A 19,923-nucleotide genomic window follows, 5' to 3' on the forward strand; every position below is an offset into this window, starting at 1 on the left:
TTTCATGTTACAAGTTGAACATAATTAAAGCATAGTGATTAATCACAAAAACAATATCTAATTATATATGTGGTTTCTGATGATCTTAGGCGACCCCTGTGAAAGGGTCGTTCGATCCCCCCAAATGGGTCGCGACCCACAGGTTGAGAACCACTGATTTACACAGTGAGGTAACTCAGGTCCACTCAATAGTGAAAAAGGAAAATGAACAAACACAATTCTGACTGTAGGTTGTATGGATTATTTGAGGTAGTAGAGTTAGCGTTGTCTATAGATGCCCTGTGATGGTCACATTGCTTCCTCCTGCGTTAATCCTACTCAGAGGGTGAAAGAGCCCCACCATAAAGTAATGAGAATGATCGCAGAGCCAGTGCTCTTTCTCTGTGCATTGGTACCTCCTCCCTTTTTCTTTAAAAGCTATTCTGTGCCTGTGAAGGTAAACAAGAGGAAAAAGGAAGAAAATGAAGCATGAATAAGTACCCCTCAGAGTACTTTAGGGAGTGGAGAGAAGACAGGTTCTCTTCTCAAGTAACTATTGAAAGAGCAAAATTTATCTTCTGAAGGATGTGGACTTTGGACAGGGGTCTGAAGGTCAAGTAGAGTATGAATAGAGGAGGAAGAAAGGGAGCAGACGCTACATGGAAGGGGAACAACACTTGTAAAGTGTGGAGTTGAAAATGAGCCTTTAGTGTATGGGAAAAAGTGAAGAGTCCCCAAATACCCTAAATATTTAGGGATTTTTTTTTTTTTTTTACCAATTTCTAATTTTTGTTTTTGAAAAGAATCGGAAATGCCTACCCTCAAATATGTTATTGACAAGTTATTTTTATAGCACAAATTTGGATCAGTAATTCTAGTGTGTGTCAGGAGGGAACCCCATATATAATTTGTCAAAAGCAACTCACGCCAGGCATTCCAGGCCCCGTGAGACAGAATCCCATGGTAGCAAGCCCAGATGGCTGTCCCTCCTCCCATGGGGACGCTGTCTCCCACTGAAGCCAGCTTTCCATCCTTTACATGTTTTATGTTCATTGTTGCCTCCAAATGTTTGCTCATGTTATTTCCCCACTGAAAATCCCCCCACCGTTCTCACTTCCCCTGAAAGCCCCTCAAAACCAAACCAAAATTTTACAACATCATTAGCAATACCAACATATTGAGCCTTACTCTGGAAGGCCTGGAGGCCTTCCAGATATAGAAAGAAAAAAAAATAATATTAAGACAAATACACACACACACACACACACACACACACACACACACGTAATCTACCTAATTTCTCAAACCATAAATATTTATGTTATGTATAGAACACACTTATTTTCTTGCTTTAAAAAAATTACTGTCTAAAGCAAAATAAGACAGCATCTTATTGTTTTTCATTTTTGTGTTATTATTTTCTGATCATGAGTTGTTTCTGTCCAAAATGAAAATTATATACCTTACGTCTATATAGCATGCTACATGTCTCTTAACCTATCTCATAGAGTTGGATTAAAAATAGGTGCTCAATGAATATTTTCATTGTCACACAAGCATACAATTATTTGGCTGAGGACTCTGAGGAAATTTGTTATACAATTGCTAGTCTTCGTGAATGGGCAAGTTTGGGAAAAGCAAATGTCCCAGCGCATAATAACTAGACAGGATTCCCCATTTACAATGTGCTTTCAAATCCACTATCCTATTGTTTCTACAACAAGCATGAGTGGTGAGTAAAAATGTTAATACCCATTTTACAGATGAAATGATTGTGGTCCAGAGAATTGAAATAATCTGCTCCATGTTAGAGGGTGGGTGTTAGGGGTGGGTGTCACAGCTGGACTCAAACCCTCATTTTATGATTGTGAATCTAAAGTAGAGGACAGGGCTGGACAGCCAGTGGGCAGGGGGAATCTGCGGTGAGGAGAGAATTTATCAGAAGGAGGGTTAATCCATGGGGAATGAGTTCTGAAGATAAACTTGGACTTGGTAACCAGATGTTTCTCCTGGAAGCTTCACTTCCTACAGCTCCTGGGAATAAGAATTTTGAATGGCCATTAATCACGTGACTGTACTCGAGCTGTGGGTGTGGAAGTAGACAGGAGTTTCAGCTAACTTGGCATCATAAAGGTGTAGAGTGGGTTAAGAAGTCGTATTTCAGCTGTAAATTGGCCATTAGCAAGTGGTTAAGCTGTGTCTTTTGTAGGAAGTGATTGGCATCTGCTAATCAGCCTGCCACCAATTATGAGGTATACAACTCCAAGTCACACTTGTGGAGTGAGAGGTTCTACCCTCCATCTTTCCTACAGGGCTGAACAGTGGCATCTAGTGGTTTGTTTTGAAATAAGCAAGTTCAAAACAGGTTGGAACATCCACCTTAGTATTTCTCAGGACCTGTTCAGCTGTACGTTTTATCAAAGGAATAACACAGCACTCCAACTTTCAGTACTGGGGTTATTGTGTGATATATGCTTGCACAGGGCCAATCAAAGACTTTTTGTAAACTTTTGAAATCAAAATGTAATAGAAACACTACAAAGCCTGGTGTTTTTTTGGGAGTTCCTCATTACTCAAAGTTTCATCCAGGAATGAGCAAATTTAGAAAGTGAATTAGAAGGGGTTACAGTGGAAAATAAGGGAGCTGCTTTCTGCTTTGGAAAACTTTAAATCCAAATCTTCCTGCGGATGAATTGTGAGTTACAACCAAAACTGAATTCTTTTCCAAATGGCTCCTCAAAAATCCAGCTCTTAAAATTATTTAGTGAAGTTTCTATATTCCTTTGTACTTAATACCCTAATAGCAACACTATTGATTCTCTTAAAATACACTAAACCTTATAGAGATTCCTTTTTGGATAATTTGTGTAATTTAAAAAAACACCTATAATCTGAATTTTTAAAAAATATTCTATATATTTAAAATATTGATGGAGTTATCTATCTATCTATCTATCTATCTATCTATCTATCTATTATCTACCTATCTATTGTAAACTCCATATAATATCTTCTCTTAGTTAAGACCTTTACAAAAATTGCTAAGAAGCAGTAAAATGGATAGGATTTGGCCTTCAACTTCATAGTCTGCTTCATGAAGACTATGGGTGGGTGTCATAGCATGAAGACTCAAAGCATTTCACCCAAGGGAGGAGAGAAGTAGCCCAAAGAGGGTAGCATGATGAAGAAATGAAATAATGTAGGCATGGATAATCAGCACACTGAATAATTAAATATTGACATATTTAGATCATCAAAAAGAATGTTAAAATGTTCTCCAGTTATTAATTAGACAAACAAACATGCCTTTGGGACACTGTTTTTTATTTTATAAGTGACATGGTTATGAGATGGTTCACGTTGCCTTATTCAGGTTTGTTGAGATCACTCCCAATTTGCTTTTCAGACTCTTGGTTGCCTGAGAACAGCATGGCGCTAAACCACACTGCCCTGCCCCAAGACGAGGGCCTGCCACACTACCTTCCAGACGGAGATCCCTTTGCTTCCAAACTTTCCTGGGAAGCGGATTTAGTGGCTGGATTTTACTTAACAATAATCGGTAAGCTTCCTTAATGTTTCTGTGCAAAAGCTGCATCTAGAAAATTCCTGGGCTGATGTGTTGATTTTGCACAAAGATTCCAACACTCACGTGGATATTTTGAATAGAGGTGAAAGTGGGAGGAAGGCAGAAGATGGGGTGGATTCTCTATTATCTTTATTCGTCGAGATAAAAATTCCCTTGATGATTCAAAGAATTTTAAAGCAAAAAAAAAATTTACCTTGAGACTACATTTTCATTATTTTGGTAGTAAGATTGTCTTCTGAATAAGAAAAGTAATGAGAATGAGCTCTTATTTAAATATAGTGCTTTTGCTTGCTAAAAAATGCTTTGATATAATAAAAATATTATAAGCTTAGAATGGACCGTGATAAAGTCATTTGGGTGAGAGTTGAAAAGATGGATTGATAATAAATGGGAGTCAGTCCGGGGCCAAAGGCTTTTGTGCATAATCCACATTGGCTTCCAGACTGTGCCATCCAATGCGGTGGCACCTGGCTCCTAAGCACACACCTGAGCTGTGACTTTTCCAAACTGAGATGCACTATCGTGTAAACACACACCAGGCACTGGAAACTTAGCACCAGAAAACCATGTAAAATAGCTCGTTCATCATTTTTACAAATGATGACATATCCTACCCATACATTTTGGATATATTAGGTTAAGCAAATATTAAAATTAATTTAGTACTATTTTTACTTTGTTTAATGTGGCTACCAGAAAAAAATTAACTACATGTGTGTGTGGCTCACATTTCTGGTTTACATTATATTTCTATTGGGCAGCACTAGTCTAGGCACTCAGAATTCAACCATGATGCTTTTCTGAAATTTAAAATTGTTTCAAATTTGAGCAACCAGTGTACAGGTGGGTTATGTCTTTAGGTGTGTCTGCCTTTCATCTTTTCAGATGTTGGGTCAAGCTTTCTCTTTCTTTCACTCCTTCCCACCCTCCCTCTCACTGTCTCTTTCTTTCTCTCTCTTTCTCTCCCTCTCTCTTGTCTATTTATTACTGGATAAGAATTTGATTTAAACTCCTGAAATTAGCAAAACTCACTAGAAAAGTCTGGAGACCCCTCTATAGTCACTGCCTGAGTCAAAAGAAATCAAGAAATTCTGCTGCAAAGGGATTCCCTGGGTCCTTGGCTTTATTAGAAGTAACTATGAAACTGATTGAAATTCTATATTTTTATGAATGGGCCTCCACATCCTTTCACACACAAATAGATACTGAATGCCCATTCTTCACTACAGTTTAAGTGACTTGGAAAACAGCAGGTAATAAAGTAGACAAACTCTCTGCCCACATGGGGACTATCTATCTGGAAATAAAATCCACATGGCATTTTTATTAAGCATAAGTACTTTCAACAATCAGAAAAGACAGAAAAAATAGACATCATATAACTCGAATTTGTCTCAATTAGTTGCAAGGAATGAATTAAAAAGTAGCATCTTTAACCTGACCAATTTCCCCAAGAACACAAACTAGGGAGGGAGCGCTGTCCATTCCCCACCCTGGCAGGAGGGATCCAGGGAGAAGAGGCAGCTAGGGTGGCTGTGGGAGGAGGAATCCAGAGAATTTTTCACTTAATTCACAGGAATTCAGAGAATGCACCTGGGGTTCAAGCTAGGAAAATAAGTCTAAAAAGAGTTCCCAAAGGGATCATCAAGTGACTTAGGGAGCTGGGGGTGAAGCCAAGACATGTTCCAGAACATTCAGTTTAGTCAGGGCAGCTGGAGGGAGGTGGGTTCATCCTAGAGCCAGGTCTTGGGCGTGGTCCTGTACCTGGTTTTCATACCCTGCTAGGACAGGATTACGGGATGTGCCCAGATTCTTTTTAAGGAACCAGAGTAGAATGGCATTCTTGGTGGGCTCTGTTAAATACTGGGAGTCTTAGGGAAAGCTGGGAGATGAAGAGATAAAACTGGAATGGAGGAGAAATAAATTACAGACCCATTCCCATCCTCTACTCTTTTACTATGACTTAGTTTATTATCTGTCAATATATGAGAGTTTATATTTTTGTATTCATAGAAAGAGTCAGGATTTTCATCATATAAAAATGTTCCCCCTTTAGCCTTTATTTTCTCAACCTGATTTCCCTTTAACTATCCTTTAAAATCAGGTATTTTCTCTTGATACCCCCGTGCAGCTAAGATTGCCTGTGGAATAATCTAAATGCAACTCATAATGAGTTGACGATATATGGATAATGCGTTGGGCACTGGGTGAAACCTTATGAATCAGAGTTAGTTAAGATAGGAAAAGCAAGAAAATCAATATTCTCAAAAGAAATATAGAAAGACAAAGGGTATTTAAATGAGCTTTGTGTTTCAAATGCATATGCATACTTATTTCAATCTCCTTGGATACCAAGTAGATGGCATCTGTTTACAATTTTTCAAGTCATGTTTCCACATTTTAATTTCCCAGTGTGCCTTGCTAGCTGATTTCCTTTCATGAGCTGTAGGTCTCACTGTAGTGGGTTTGCTCTAGAATTCCATACTCTTTTCTATTTTTAACTCTTCTGCCTTAAGAAAGCTAAAGAGAGGTTAAGGGCCCATTAAGCAGCCCTGTTCCGGGGATCAGAACTTCTTAAGAAGGGCAGCCAGTTCCTGGTGGTTTCATACCATCAGCTGAAACGCACACTTTTCTCCTTGCCTCCCAAATGAATTGTAGTGGAGAGGTAGAAATTAAAATAGAAAACTCTGGGTTTCTCCTGTTAATACTCTCCTTTATCCTTACTACTAAAGGCAGCTGTACCAGATTCTCATTTATACACAGCTACACTATGAAGCAAGAATTCCTGAAGAAATCTACTCTACATGTTAAGCTATGGAAGTAGGTGTATTCTTTTCTTAAATAAAGTCAGTAGGGTTTGGGTCATTTTGGATTTAAACTGGGTTTGTAAGAACTTTGGAATAGTTTCATTGTAATGCCACAGTCAAGTAGTCATTAATGAAAGGATATTAAAAAACAAGTGGGAACACGTTGATGCCATTGTTGGTAGGTTGGTGGTTGAGGGTCAATTTCTCTCCCTTTGGTGGGAGGGGAGAGCCTATATTATCAATTGTCACCCCCTTCCCCTCTATACCTATTCCAGTAGCAGCTGCAGACACCAATGTCCACGAGTCCTCAGGAGGCTGTGGTCCTGGGGTGTGTCCTTAGGAGATGACCTTTCCTGGCCTTAGGCCATGCCAGCTTCATCTGGCCTCCGCCTCTCCTGAATCCCTCAGAGTCCACAGCGATAGTGAAAGGAGCTAGTTTGGTTTGGGTCACTTTATCTTCAGGACTTACCAAGAGCCAAGGGGTTAACCCATCTTATCAGAGGGAGGGAGTGCTAGAAACTTAATACTCCATACAAATGCCTGAGGAAATATTTTGCCGGGGACCAGTACAAGCACGGACTGTTAGGATGCCCACACCCTCCTAGGCTCACTGGGAAGTTATGGCTCCTTTTTCTGGGTAAGTTCAGTTTTATAATCCCTGGTTCCTATCCTTTTGGAGGCAACCATCCCTCACCTGTCACTCATGCTTTTTGTTTCATCTTCTTAATGTAGATTTTTATGTAGAGTCCTCTCACCACCCTCTAACCCTATGGTGTCCGTTTTTGAAACTGAGAAGTGTTTCGTGTTTGCGTGAACTCTAAATCCCAGTTTTAACGACGGGGATTTATATTTTTCTTTGTAGGGATTCTGTCCACAGTTGGAAATGGGTATGTCCTTTATATGTCCTCTAGACGAAAGAAGAAGCTGAGGCCGGCGGAAATAATGACTGTCAATTTGGCAGTCTGTGACCTAGGGATCTCAGGTAACACAATCACTGTTTCTCCTTTGGAGGGTTGAATTGTGTCCCATTCCAAAGTCCTCCCTGACTCCGAAGTCACCCCATCCCATCTCCTTTGCTCCTCCCTTCACAAGTCATGTTTACATTTTGTGGTAAGTCAACAAAGTGTTGTCTGGCTAAAAGAATCATTCCTTCAGCCTTTATTGAACTCTTTCCATGTGTCAGGCATGTTAGATGTTGAGGAGACTATCTGGAATAATACAGGATACCTCAGACACCCCCATATGTAGTAGGGCTTATTGATTAAGAAAACAGAAACTTACCAGCAGGCTGTAGATCACTATTTTGAGCTCCATCACACCTCTTTATTCCCATATGGAAATCTGTTAAAATAAGCACCTTTTATATCCAGCAACTTTCATTTCATTGGTTGAGACTGTCACCTGAATATGAGGGTATTTAAAACTAGGGTTTTCAGATGCGTTTACTGTGAGTCCAAAATTGAAAACTGAAGGGCTGCTGGTAACCCATGAAGAATTTGGAATAAAGTTTCTCTTTAGCTGTAATTCATTTTTACAAATATGAATGACTTTGGGAAAAATCACCTCCCTTTGTTTTCATCTGTAAAATTCCCGAGCTGCCTAGATACATTCAAATGTGCCTCTGGAGCGCACAGCCTGCTGCTATTTAGCACATAGGGTCTTCAGTCACTAGAGTTGGGGGTATGGAGTTGGAACAGCACACATCCACTCCTCTTTCTGCTGAAATCCTTTTAAAAGTTTCCCATCTAAAGCATCCCCTTGAAAAATATTTCCTGATATTTGTTTCTCTCTTCACATGGGGATCTTCCTGCCACTGTCAATCTCTGAAACAAGGCCCAATAATAAGCCTTCCCTACTGAGTACTTACTGAGAGTTGGATGGTGTAGGTTATTTGGAAAGGTTTTACTCAGCATGGACAGACTTATATAGCATGAACTCTTACAGGAAATACACAGGCACATTAAGAGGAGCATGACATGTCAGGCCCCTCTCTGTGAAAATAGCCAACATGAACCCCAGGGAATTTCCGAGGCTGCAAGATGACTGCCATTTTTTTGCTATTGCCACACGATGGCGCTATCACAACATACATGACAGCTCTCCTGGTCAGCTAGCCCTGCTGACCCCTTATGGTTCTCTTCCTGGTACTGAAGATAAAGAACTTGAAGAGTGCATTCTGTAAACTGGGCACACATCTCTTCCAGAATGAAACCTGCTATTTCAGCCACCTCTTTCATCATTAAATCATACCCCACTGATGCTTATGGCTGAATTAGACTAGGCTTGAGTAAAATGTCCTTAAACGGTTGTTTCCATTGAAAATGCACTCAACTAAGCAATTCTGCTCTAGAATTGCACAAACCACCTCATCAGTCTGCATATGTCTTTAGAGTAATTCCCTGGGAAATATTTTCTTCCATGTGATAGCTTCCTCTGGTTCTCAGATCATTTTTTCAACTTCTGAGGGATATCTCTAATACACTTTCCTTTTCCAATAAACCTTAAAATATGTTTATGTCTGTATTATTTTTGTACTAGCCAATGATATTCCATTATAAGCACCTTAAACAAGCACATTCTAGAGACCAGGTGTCAATACTCTGTACAACTAGCATTTGTTGTTTAAGTACCAATGGCTTGCAATCATGTATATATATTAGAATCCCCTGGGGGAGTTAAAAAAAGAAGTATATTGAAGCCTGAACTCACTGCAGATCAATTAAATCAGACTATCTAGGGCAGGGGTCCTCACACTACGGCCCGCGGGCCACATGCAAATACAAATATTGTATTTGTTCCCATTTTGTTTTTTTACTTCAAATTAAGATATGTGCAGTGTGCATAGGAATTTGTTCATAGTTTTTTTTTTAAAAACTATAATCTGGCCCTCCAACGGTCTGAGGGACAGTGAACTGGCCCCCTGTTTAAAAAGTTTGAGGACCCCTGGTCTAGGGATTGGAGTCCTGGACATTAATATTCAAATAAATCAAAACAATGCAACCAAAACATAACAAAACAATTCCTTCAGCTATTCAGAACCGGATAGGTTCATTACCATTCCGCTAAGCGAAGAAGGGAAAGACATTCTACGTGACATTGCAAAGGTTCATCAAATGCTCGCTCCAGAAGAAATCTTAAAATAGCTTTTGTTAATGGGTCGAAGGCACAACTGACACCAATTACCCCATGCGAGTCACTTTCATTTGTCTTTTGTTGCCTTCAGCACCCACGGCAGACACTTAGCTCAAGCTTTGAATTGGCTATTTCCTCTGCCTAGGATATTTTCCCTCAAGATATTTCCACTGATTTAGGCCTCTGCCTCAATGTCATATCCTCAGAGAGGTCTTCCCTGATCTCATTATGTAAACAACAGTTTCTATCTATCCCCTTCCTCTGCTTCCTTTTTCTTCACAGCACAAATCACTACCTATCATCCCATTACATCGTATCTTACACTACAAACGATTTGTTTCTTTTGTCTGCTCTCTCTGTTAAAACATGAACTTGTGAATCTTGTTCTCTAGCAACTTGCTCTGTTTGTGATAGAAGAGGCACTGAATAATTACTTGTTGGATACAAGCAGTTCTTTTTACATTCGGTTTCCTTCCTGACACGGGTTAGGAAGCTCTCAGAATCTGAGGGTGCACAGTCTAGCAAGATTGAGTGTGTTTAGCTGTCTAGACAACTGGAGGACATGTGTGTCCAGCTTACAGAATGCACTCAAAACTATGTGTTAACTGAAGGAACTAACAGGAACTTCTGCATATCTTTGTATACCAAGGAAGGGGCACTCCAGGGAGGGATGGGACAGGCCAGCACCTGCAGGCAGTGAATATCGGTTGAATATTGGTTACTGGGTTCTCCTCATGCAGTAAGGTTCCAGAACCCTCTTGACAGATATGTCAGGTAAAGAGTTTGAAGAGCTTTGTGATCACATTCCCTTCAGGGAGGTAGAGATTGAGTATAAGGACTGAACAAGCTGGGAATGAAAGTACAGATGCTCCTCCACATGCAACGGGATTACATCCCTATAAACCCATCCCACATTGAAAATATCGTAAGTCAAAAATGCATTTAATACACTAACCTAGTCCATCCAGCCTACCTTCAACATGCTCAGAACACTCACATTAGCCTACAGACTGGCAAAATTATCTAACAAAGCCAATCTATAATAATAAAAGCATGATATGCTAATTAGACTGGATGGCCAAACGACCTTCTGGATGAAGCCGAGGCGGCGAGGGCTGAGCCCCTTGCATGAATTTTGTGCATCAGGCCTCTAGTTTTACAATAAAAGTGTTAACTATCTCATGTACTTTATTTATTACACATATCACTTTCACACCATCGTAAAGTCAAAAAATGATTACATTGAACCATCATTGGTTGGGGACCACCTGTAAAAGAATATTTTCTAGAAAATGAATAGCAACAACAATGTAACTAATGGACAGCAAAAGGAATAAAGAGTTTAAATCCCAGAAATCTGGGCCTGATTGGAAAGAAATTGAACCTAACATTTACTAAAATAGCTATCTCTTGTTTGATTAAGATGTAACTCAACAGTGAGTTGAGGTAGGTGGGTAAGTGTCAACTGGAGGGAACTTCCCTTCACAAACTGCTTGGCGCTCTAGTTGTAGGCAAACCGTTCACGATCATCTCTTGCTTCTGTCACCGCTGGGTGTTCGGCTGGATTGGCTGCCGCTGGTATGGATGGGCTGGATTTTTCTTTGGCTGTGGAAGTCTGATCACCATGACTGCTGTCAGCCTGGATCGATACCTGAAAATCTGCTATTTATCTTATGGTAAGTAGGAAGGTTTCTAACTCCCTGATAGTCAAAGCTAGATGGCTTGTCAGAACTGTCCGTATTTCACCCATAGGCAATAAACAAAGATAATTCATAAACTCATTAATACTCAAGCGTATGTGTATTTATAATCTATCTTATTCTAACATATGTTTAAAGGTTTGAACCGGTGTCAATGTGGCTTTCTTTTAATACTACATGTATAAGACTGTCTGGTGTTTGCTTTTAAAAGTATCCTTTCCTTGTGTAAAGTGTGTAAGCTTCTCCCATGTTTTGCCATGCAGACAAAGGACACAAAATGCTTTGGAAGGATGTTAGGTCCACGATGCTTAGCTGGTTCCCACACAGTAAGTGTGATTGTATGAGCTGTTTGTGATTCTCCTCAAGCACCCAGGCTCCCTGTGATGGCAGAGATGAGGAATTCAACGGTCTGCCTCTAAGTTAGACAGCCGGGCAGCTGGGTCTGCAGGGAAGACACACACAGAAACGTCACTCAACGTCCCTTTTGTGCTATTGGTACATAGGTAGAAAGAAGAGTTGACGCGCCAAGAATAACCAAGTTTCCAGGGGCTAGAGTTTTTGTTTTGTTTTATTTGTTTTTGTTTTTTTCAGTGACTAGAATATTCCACATGTTAGAATAACTTTTTATTACCTTTACTTCTTGGGGTTCTGGGAACTTATTGAACCCACAATAGATGCATTTGGGCCCATAAATTCAATATTGAGAACCAAGGGCAGCCAGGGAATAATCTTGGCTCCATCTGGATTCAGCTGCTCTGTCTCTCAATCTGCCAATCAGAGTGACTGTGACCGTGGGGACAGAGTACAGTCTGGAGCCCGAGGTGGGAAAGGTTGAGTCGACTTACCACTCTCAATGTAATGGGGTTTTCCTTTATATTTTAAAAGTATACAGTCCCAAAATCCAAGGAAATCATGCACAGGAAAGGGGAGGGCCATGACCCACTATCTTCACAATCCAGCACTCATTCTTTTATTTTTTTTAAACATTGCATCTCCTTTTGTAAACAGTTTAAAACTTCCAATAGAAATAGATTAAAATTCCCAATAAGATAAAATATACAATTATACACATTCTAAATGACTTCAGAGTCAAATTCTTTCTATAATCTTATATTTGGTCATATCAGTGATAAAAGAAGGCTTGATTTGGGGTGGTGAACACATAATGCAATATATAGATGATGTATTATAGACTTCTACACCAGAAACCTATAGGATTTTAGTAACCAATGTCACCCCAATCAAGTCAATAAAAAAGAAAAAATGTGAACATGTGTACACTAGTGCAGTGGTTCTCAACCTTCTGGCCCTTTAAATACAGTTCCTCATGTTGTGACCCAACCATAAAATTATTTTCGTTGCTACTTCATATGTGATGTTGCTACTGTTATGAATCATAATGTAAATATCTGATATGCAGGATGGTCTTAGGCGACCCCTGTGAAAGGGTCGTTCGACCTCCAAAGGGGTTGCAACCCACAGGTTGAGAACCGCTGCACTAGTATATTATATCTGATATAATATATAGTGTAATATGATATTTATATATATTATAGACAAGAAGGCAAAACGTTCAACTTCCTGGGAATATTGGAGGTATATGAAGCCTTAATGTCTCCGCTTTTTAAATATTTTCTTAAACATCGGCTTTGTGTCAATTAAAGAGGTGGTCTTCTCCATCCCTAGAATGATTGCTGGGCATAACTCCTATGGGAACTGTGTGTATTTATTTCCTAGCTTCTTCTAAAGTGGAACTGCCATAGGATGTTCTCATCATTTGATTTGACACACTATTGAACCCTCCACACAATGTCTTAGACTGTTGGAATTAGAAGATGGCTTGGGGATATGTAGACCTTTCTCCCATATAATGTGATAAATTGTTTTAAGACATCCCTGACAGACAGCCACTTGGCCTCTTCTTGAATAATTCCAGTGACCAGTGACGGGGAGCTTACTACTGCACAAGGCAGCCCATTCTCTGATTGGTCTGCTATCATTGTTACAATGTTATTCCTTATATTAAGACAAAACTGCCTCCCAGTAATCTCCACCCATTGGTCCTAGTTCTGACTTCTGGAGCAACACAGAACCAACCTACTAATCTACTCCCTCCTGTACTTGACAGCCTTTCACCATACTCAAATGTAAGTATAAAACACCTCACCAAGTAACCCTAACCATAACTGCTTGTAAGTATGCCTCTGCACATTCCGTAAATATATGGGATTTTCCATGCCCATGTTTTATCCCTTATAATGGATAACCAAGAGTTGACATATATAGTTGTTATCCCTATCTGCTTGTGCTCAAAAATTTTTTAAATGCCATGTACTTGAAAAAATAGAGACAATAGAGTATATAAACAGTCTGTTCTATTTCTTGTTAGCACTCAATGAGACAAATCCCGGGAGTGAAAAATGTATGTTACTGTAGTTCTTTATAGGTTGCAAGAGAGGCCTTGCATTATTTCATTTAATCTTATTAAAACCTATAAGCAATATAGTCTTACTTCTTCCGTTTCACTCATAAGAACACTAACATTGACAGGTTCCGTGAAGGTCAAATACTAGAATTGAGAAGTAGGCCCTGCTACCTTCCCAAACCTCACAGGGCACTAAGTAGGGGGCAGACCTTGAGTCTATGCCCAAGAAGTCATTCTTTTTTTTATTAATATATTTTGATTTTTTTTTTCTGCTACTGAAAGACCAAGGCAGGAAGGGGTCACTTCTCAGGCCCTGTGGTTTGAGGTGATAGGCAGGCAGGGGGTGGAAATAATTTCCCATGGGCTGCAGCCAACCTGCCCGTGGTGGTTGTGTTGAATTTTGGGAAATGCCCACCAGTGCCTTACAGCTCTTCCAGATGATTGCACTGTTTTTTTTTCCTCCTGGAAGGAACTCTCTTTTAGTTAATAGACACTAGTGCTGACAAATGGAGCTCATTATGTTTTTTTCTTTTGTTCCATTTTCCTGAAAATATTTTCACAGAATATTTTGTAGAATGTGATACCATCTACCTAGATTTCCTCCCTCTTCCCCTAAGGCTGTGTGAGTGTGGCTCTTGTGTTCATAAGGTTGAAAGATTCAAAATCTGCCCTCACCAACCAGAGTCAACCATTTCAATGTCACCTCAAACAGCCACGATAAATGGCCCACCAAGCCCCACTCGACAAGTGTTTAGGAAGACAAGTGAAATGAGAGACACAAAAGCCTTTAGGGAGAAGGGTACACATGCAGAAAACATAAGCAATGTCTTGTCATTTGATTCTACCTTGGATGACCCACTAATACGTGCCTTTTTTAGTTCAGTCTACCAGTTGGCCTCTTGCCTTGAATAGGATCTCAAAGTTCATTCTGGATGCTTCCCCAAGATCCTCCACTGTCTTCAGCATCCTCTCATCTTTTTTTCTGTCCTCTTTCCCCAGCTTTTGTCATGTCCCTCTCCAAAGGCTCCCAGATGTCTAGAGCAAACTATCCCTGTGAAATCACTTCCACTTTTGTTCTCTTAGAAAAAGGTCCAGCTCTGGAACTTTCCTACCTGCCCTCCGCTCTCCCTCAGGCTTCAGTTATCTGACCACTTCTCCCAGAAGCTAATGGAATAACTCTTTGGATGTGGAATTTGACATATCGAGGGGAGGTATTTGGGTGGAGGGCAGATTATATCTTGGTAATGGTTTTCTTCCACCTCCAGGGGTTTGGCTGAAAAGGAAGCACACCTACATCTGCCTGGCATTCATCTGGGCCTATGCTTCCTTCTGGACCACCATGCCCTTGGTAGGTCTGGGGGACTACGTACCAGAGCCCTTCGGAACCTCCTGCACCCTGGACTGGTGGCTGGCCCAGGCCACAGTAGGGGGTCAGATTTTCATCCTGAACATCCTCTTCTTCTGCCTCTTACTCCCAACGGCTGTGATTGTGTTCTCCTACGTGAAGATCATTGCCAAGGTTAAGTCCTCCTCCAAAAAAGTAGCTCATTTTGACAGTCGGATCCATGGCAGCCACATGCTGGAAATGAAACTGACCAAGGTAACTGCGGTAATCATTTACAGAGGTGTTTTCTAATCACTTAAAACTTCAAAGGGTAAAAAGGATAGGGAATGTTGGAGACTGGGAGATCTTAGAATCTCTACTGTTTATGTCCTTCTGAAATTTGTTATTATTTATCTAAACCTTGTGGTATATCTTTTCTCTGTCTCTGTCTCAGTTCTGTCTCTCTCTCATTCATACACACACATACATGCACACATACACACAATAATTCTAATATTTACCAAAATTATACAGTTGATCTATGGAGACTTATTCTCTCTGTTGAATAGAACATTAATGGTTCTTATAAATTATTTTAGCATAAGAATCATAACTTTGATGAATTATAAAATGCCTCACAGAATTTACTGTTTTGTATGGACTTTGATTGGGGACATGATTAGGGACATTCTCACACTTTATTTATAGAGTAAGAACTTAATACATCTGCTTTCCTATGGAAACTTAACACAGGAGCAATTTCTGCAAGTTTGAGTCCCCTGGTGAATGCTAGTTTTCAGTTGGCGGCAATTTTAATATTGTGACATAACGAAAAGGGCAGATAATTTGAAAACAAACTAGGGTTTTAGTTTTATCACCAACACTTGCCAGGTTTGTGACCCAAAGCTAGACACCTTTAAATCTCTATTTCTTCACGAGTACAATCTATCACATTGGGTTATGGTGGAGATGTAATGAGGTAAAACATGTTATTCTGTCACCTGGTGCATAAAAGATGTTAAATAAACCATAACTTCTTCTTTCTCTTTACACTTTCATCACGTCTCATCCTCATGTGGAAAATACTTTTCAGCTCATACTATCACAATAAATGACATACAGATAATATCAAGCTGTGTAATTAATATTGGTACAGTGGACTTTCCATCTTATATTTTAAAGATAAAAGTAAATGTAGATGGAAATTCTAGTACTTCCTTCTGGTATCCCAATCAACCATGTTGATGGATATCTCACTTTCAGGTATCATCACCACCTACCTTAAGGACCAATGTCTCAGGGACCTTACTAGTTCCCTTACTAATTCCTTCTTGACTGGAGATGGCTTCCTAGTAAGTCAGGGCCTTCATCTTAGTCATTCTTCCCTCCAAATTGCTGACTTTCAGTTGTTCTAAGATCTCTTGGTTGCACAGTTGAGCTAAAGATTCTTTTTTTAAAAATTAAAATATAGTTGACATCCAATATTAGATGTATAACCGAGTGATTCAACATGTACTAATATATTCATTATGAGATCACCAAAATAGTCTTGTAACTGTCACCATACAAAGTTGCTATGATAATATTGACTTTCTCCTGTACTATACTAGTACATTACATTCCCGTGACTTATTATTATTATTATTATTATTATGCTTTTTATATGAGGTTTGTACCTTTTCTTCACTTTTCCTTTTTTACCCATTCCCCACTTTACTTCCCTCTGGCTACCACCAGTTTGTTCCAGTTGACTTTTGCTCCCTAACCTCCACTTGCTAGGCAGGAGGAAGTTTGACGGAACTTTTCATCATTCGAAGTCTATACCAATACCCGAAATACAGAGCAGCTCTTCATGACAAAAATGCAGAATTGGGAATCATGATCTCCTTCTATCTTATAACTGGCTAAAAGTAGAGAAAAATTTTTCATAAAATATAGGATCATGAATTAATTTATTCATGTTCAGCTCTTCCTTGAGCTCCTATGTTTTAAAAAATAAATAACTCCAAGTTACATATGGGTTACATTTAATCCAAACTCTAGCCTATATCAAGCACTGTTCTGGGAACTGGGTGAATGGAACAGTGATAGTGTTCCTTTCTGGTCACTGATGGAAGTTGGCCCAGGGAAACAACATGATGTCTATCACACTGCTGTGGATTTCAGTTAATTTGACATACCATGAGGGTGCTAAGATGTCATATGACTTTCTCTTCTTCCATCTCCCAGTGTCATTGGCTTTGAGACATTTTGATAGTCTTGCCTAGTGAATCTGGGTCCTCATATGCATGAGGCCATTCTCTAGTTTCTTCAAGTCTGTTACTCATCATTCTCTCTCCTGTTTGTTTAATTGCTTGACTTGACCTACTCACAACTATGCATATGTTGGAATCTTGTTGTTCTCTTGTGTATTCTTAGAAGATTAGTAACTTCTGAAGATCATTATCCATATGAGGCAAAGCTCAGCACACACCATTTGATTTGATTTATAATCATTTTCCTTGTCCTGGACTGTATAGATTAAACAGGTTCACCCAGACCAGATTAACCAAACAGATGTTAAATGAAAAGTGTAGGTATATATGTGCATGATTTTATTTTATGTATATTTTCTAAAATATATACTGAATGATATTGTATTATATATTACTAGAGGCCTAGTGCATGAAATTTGTGCAGGGGGTGGTTCCCTCAGCCCACCCTGCACCCTCTCCAATCCGGGAGTCCTCAGGGGATGTCCTGCTGATGGATTGGCCCGCTCCCGTGGTTCTCTGCTCTCTGCAGGGCCTGCCTGCTCAACGCTGCGGTGACATGCAAGCAGGCCCTGCTGTCTGCTGTCTGTGGGGCCCGCTTGCTGGCTCGCTGCCAGTGGGACTAAAAGGACTGGAGGACTCCTAGGTTGGGTCCAGCTGTGCTGACTGCCTGCTGCTCCTCCGGCGGGGCTGAAGGGACTGGGCACCACCATCTTGTGGCTATGGGTGCCGCCATCTTTGTGATGGACTGACGGTCAACTTGCATATTTCCTCTTTATTAGATAGGATTTCTATATTTCATTTACATATATAAAATCTATATTTAAATAACCAAACATATAGTGTTTCTAATTATTCATACTTGTGCAAAAACCTTAAGTCAAACTTCAACTCACAGTGAAAAATAAACACAACTTCCTATTGTGGCATATTCTGTACTAAATTAAAACTATTTTAAATTACTATTTAATTTTGACCTTGATTTTCTATACTGAGTGAAAATAAATAGGAAAAAAACCTCCTGCTGGGTCTTTTTCCTTCATTTAGCTACCTCTCAGGACTGGCAATTTGCCTGTTTGCTTGGAGCTTCTGATCTTCAGAACAGACTGGTCTAAAAGCTTATTACTTAAAGGCCACCTCCGAGGACTCTGGGATCAAAATCATTTACTTTTTTGTGTACTCTAATTATTTCTAGATGGGTTATTACCTGGGCCTGCGTTTTGCCAGTCTGGCTTTGTCAACTTAAAAATTGATGTTTTATTTATAACCTTTTTTCCACATTGTTGCTTCTCTCTAATTTATTTTAAAAGGTGGTTTTGCTAGGCTTTTGTAGCAGGCTGAAATTTCACAGACTACAGAAATTGCAGAGGTGTGCAAAGTAAAATAAAATAATGATAATCCTGAAGAAACCAAAAGGAAAAAAAATATTCTCTTTATATCTATGTCTATGACTCAGCCTAACCTCATTTTTAGGTCTTCATTTGACCTTATAAAACAATGTTAAACAATCAGGATAAATTCAATTGAATCAAGAGTTTTTGTCCTCTTCTCACGTCTTGATAATTCCATGGTGCCACTGGGTGGGGCTTCTGGTCTGCTGGTTGTTTATTGATCCTGGTATTGCTGAGATATTTAAGGTGCCCTCTGGTCTCAGTCATCACTTGTCATGGGTCACTTTGCATCTTTCTTGTCCAAACTATAAAGCCTCTTTAGATTCATTAACAATTCCAGCTACTTCCCCATCTTTTGACTGCAAATGTTGGGAGCTTGGTTAAAACCCTGAAAAGTGAGGCATACATTTTCTGCTCTTCTATCCCCAAAGTATTGAGGCTCTATTACTCCCAGAACCCCATCCCTACCCCTCTTGTTCTCCCGCTCCCCACCCCATGCTAGCTCAGTGAAGTAGGTTCAGAACAGTTTCTCCAGGTCAGCTACCAGCTCCTCTGCTGCCCTCCCTTCCCTTCTGGCTGTAAGCTCTTCACCCACGCTGCAGTGGGAAAACTGGCTCCGACAGCACAGGCATCCCTTAAATTGTTCACATAATAAGCCTAATGCCCTGAGTCCTTCAAGTCTCTGGCTGCAGATACTCAAAGTCGTTTTAATCCCACTCAAAACCCTCTTCTCTAATGTATGTTCTCTCTCGTAAATTTCCAGTTTCTTTTATGAAACTCAGACGCTGAGAAATGAATGTTTTACTTCTTTGGGTATGTAGGCTTCTAAAAACCTTCATACAAGGCAATGAAGGCCCTTGCTGTTACTTTACAGAGGGAGGTGGTGGAGTCACAGGAAGGAAATACCAGAAGCATAGATTAATTTTTCCAGGTATTATTAGGCAAATTCTATTAGTACTTCATATTTATTCATTTAACAGACATAGATCAGCTATAGTGCCCCAGATCTATAGTTAGTATCTAGACCCTGTGGGTATCCAGCTTTCTCTTCATTTTCCTATTTCCTCTAAAGTCCCTGCCTAGCTTAAGACCCTCTGTAGGCCATCAGAGCACTTAGCATGTTTACTTTACTGAATCTCATGTTTGTTGCTCTTTTTTGAAAGACGGTAGGTGAAGCAAGCACTGTTTGCTGCTGCCCCCCATCGCCTGGTGCCTGCTAGAATCTTAATCAAGATTGCTGTAATGAATACATAATTGAATAAATGAAGTTAGCCTAATTACGTTTGATGAGTGTTAAGCGGTCCCTTGACCCCTGGCTTCAGCCCCT

The 19,923-nt window shown here is 39.8% G+C and overlaps 1 protein-coding gene across 1 annotated transcript in view; it reads left to right on the forward strand.

Annotated features, from left to right (window-relative positions):
* Positions 1-3,386: 3,386 nt before the first annotated feature.
* The window catches only part of OPN5 (opsin 5), a 30,494-nt gene continuing 13,957 nt past the window's right edge, over positions 3,387-19,923 (forward strand). Inside the window, exons 1-4 of the mRNA XM_006765717.1 lie at positions 3,387-3,538; positions 7,235-7,354; positions 11,010-11,180; positions 14,895-15,229. Coding sequence (XP_006765780.1) covers positions 3,409-3,538; positions 7,235-7,354; positions 11,010-11,180; positions 14,895-15,229 — 756 coding nt within the window. The 5' untranslated portion in view covers positions 3,387-3,408. The remainder of the gene's footprint in view (positions 3,539-7,234; positions 7,355-11,009; positions 11,181-14,894; positions 15,230-19,923) is intronic.

The sequence above is a fragment of the Myotis davidii genome, unplaced genomic scaffold (genome assembly GCF_000327345.1).
Source record: "Myotis davidii unplaced genomic scaffold, ASM32734v1 scaffold240, whole genome shotgun sequence".
In the NCBI taxonomy this organism is placed as follows: domain Eukaryota; kingdom Metazoa; phylum Chordata; class Mammalia; order Chiroptera; family Vespertilionidae; genus Myotis; species Myotis davidii.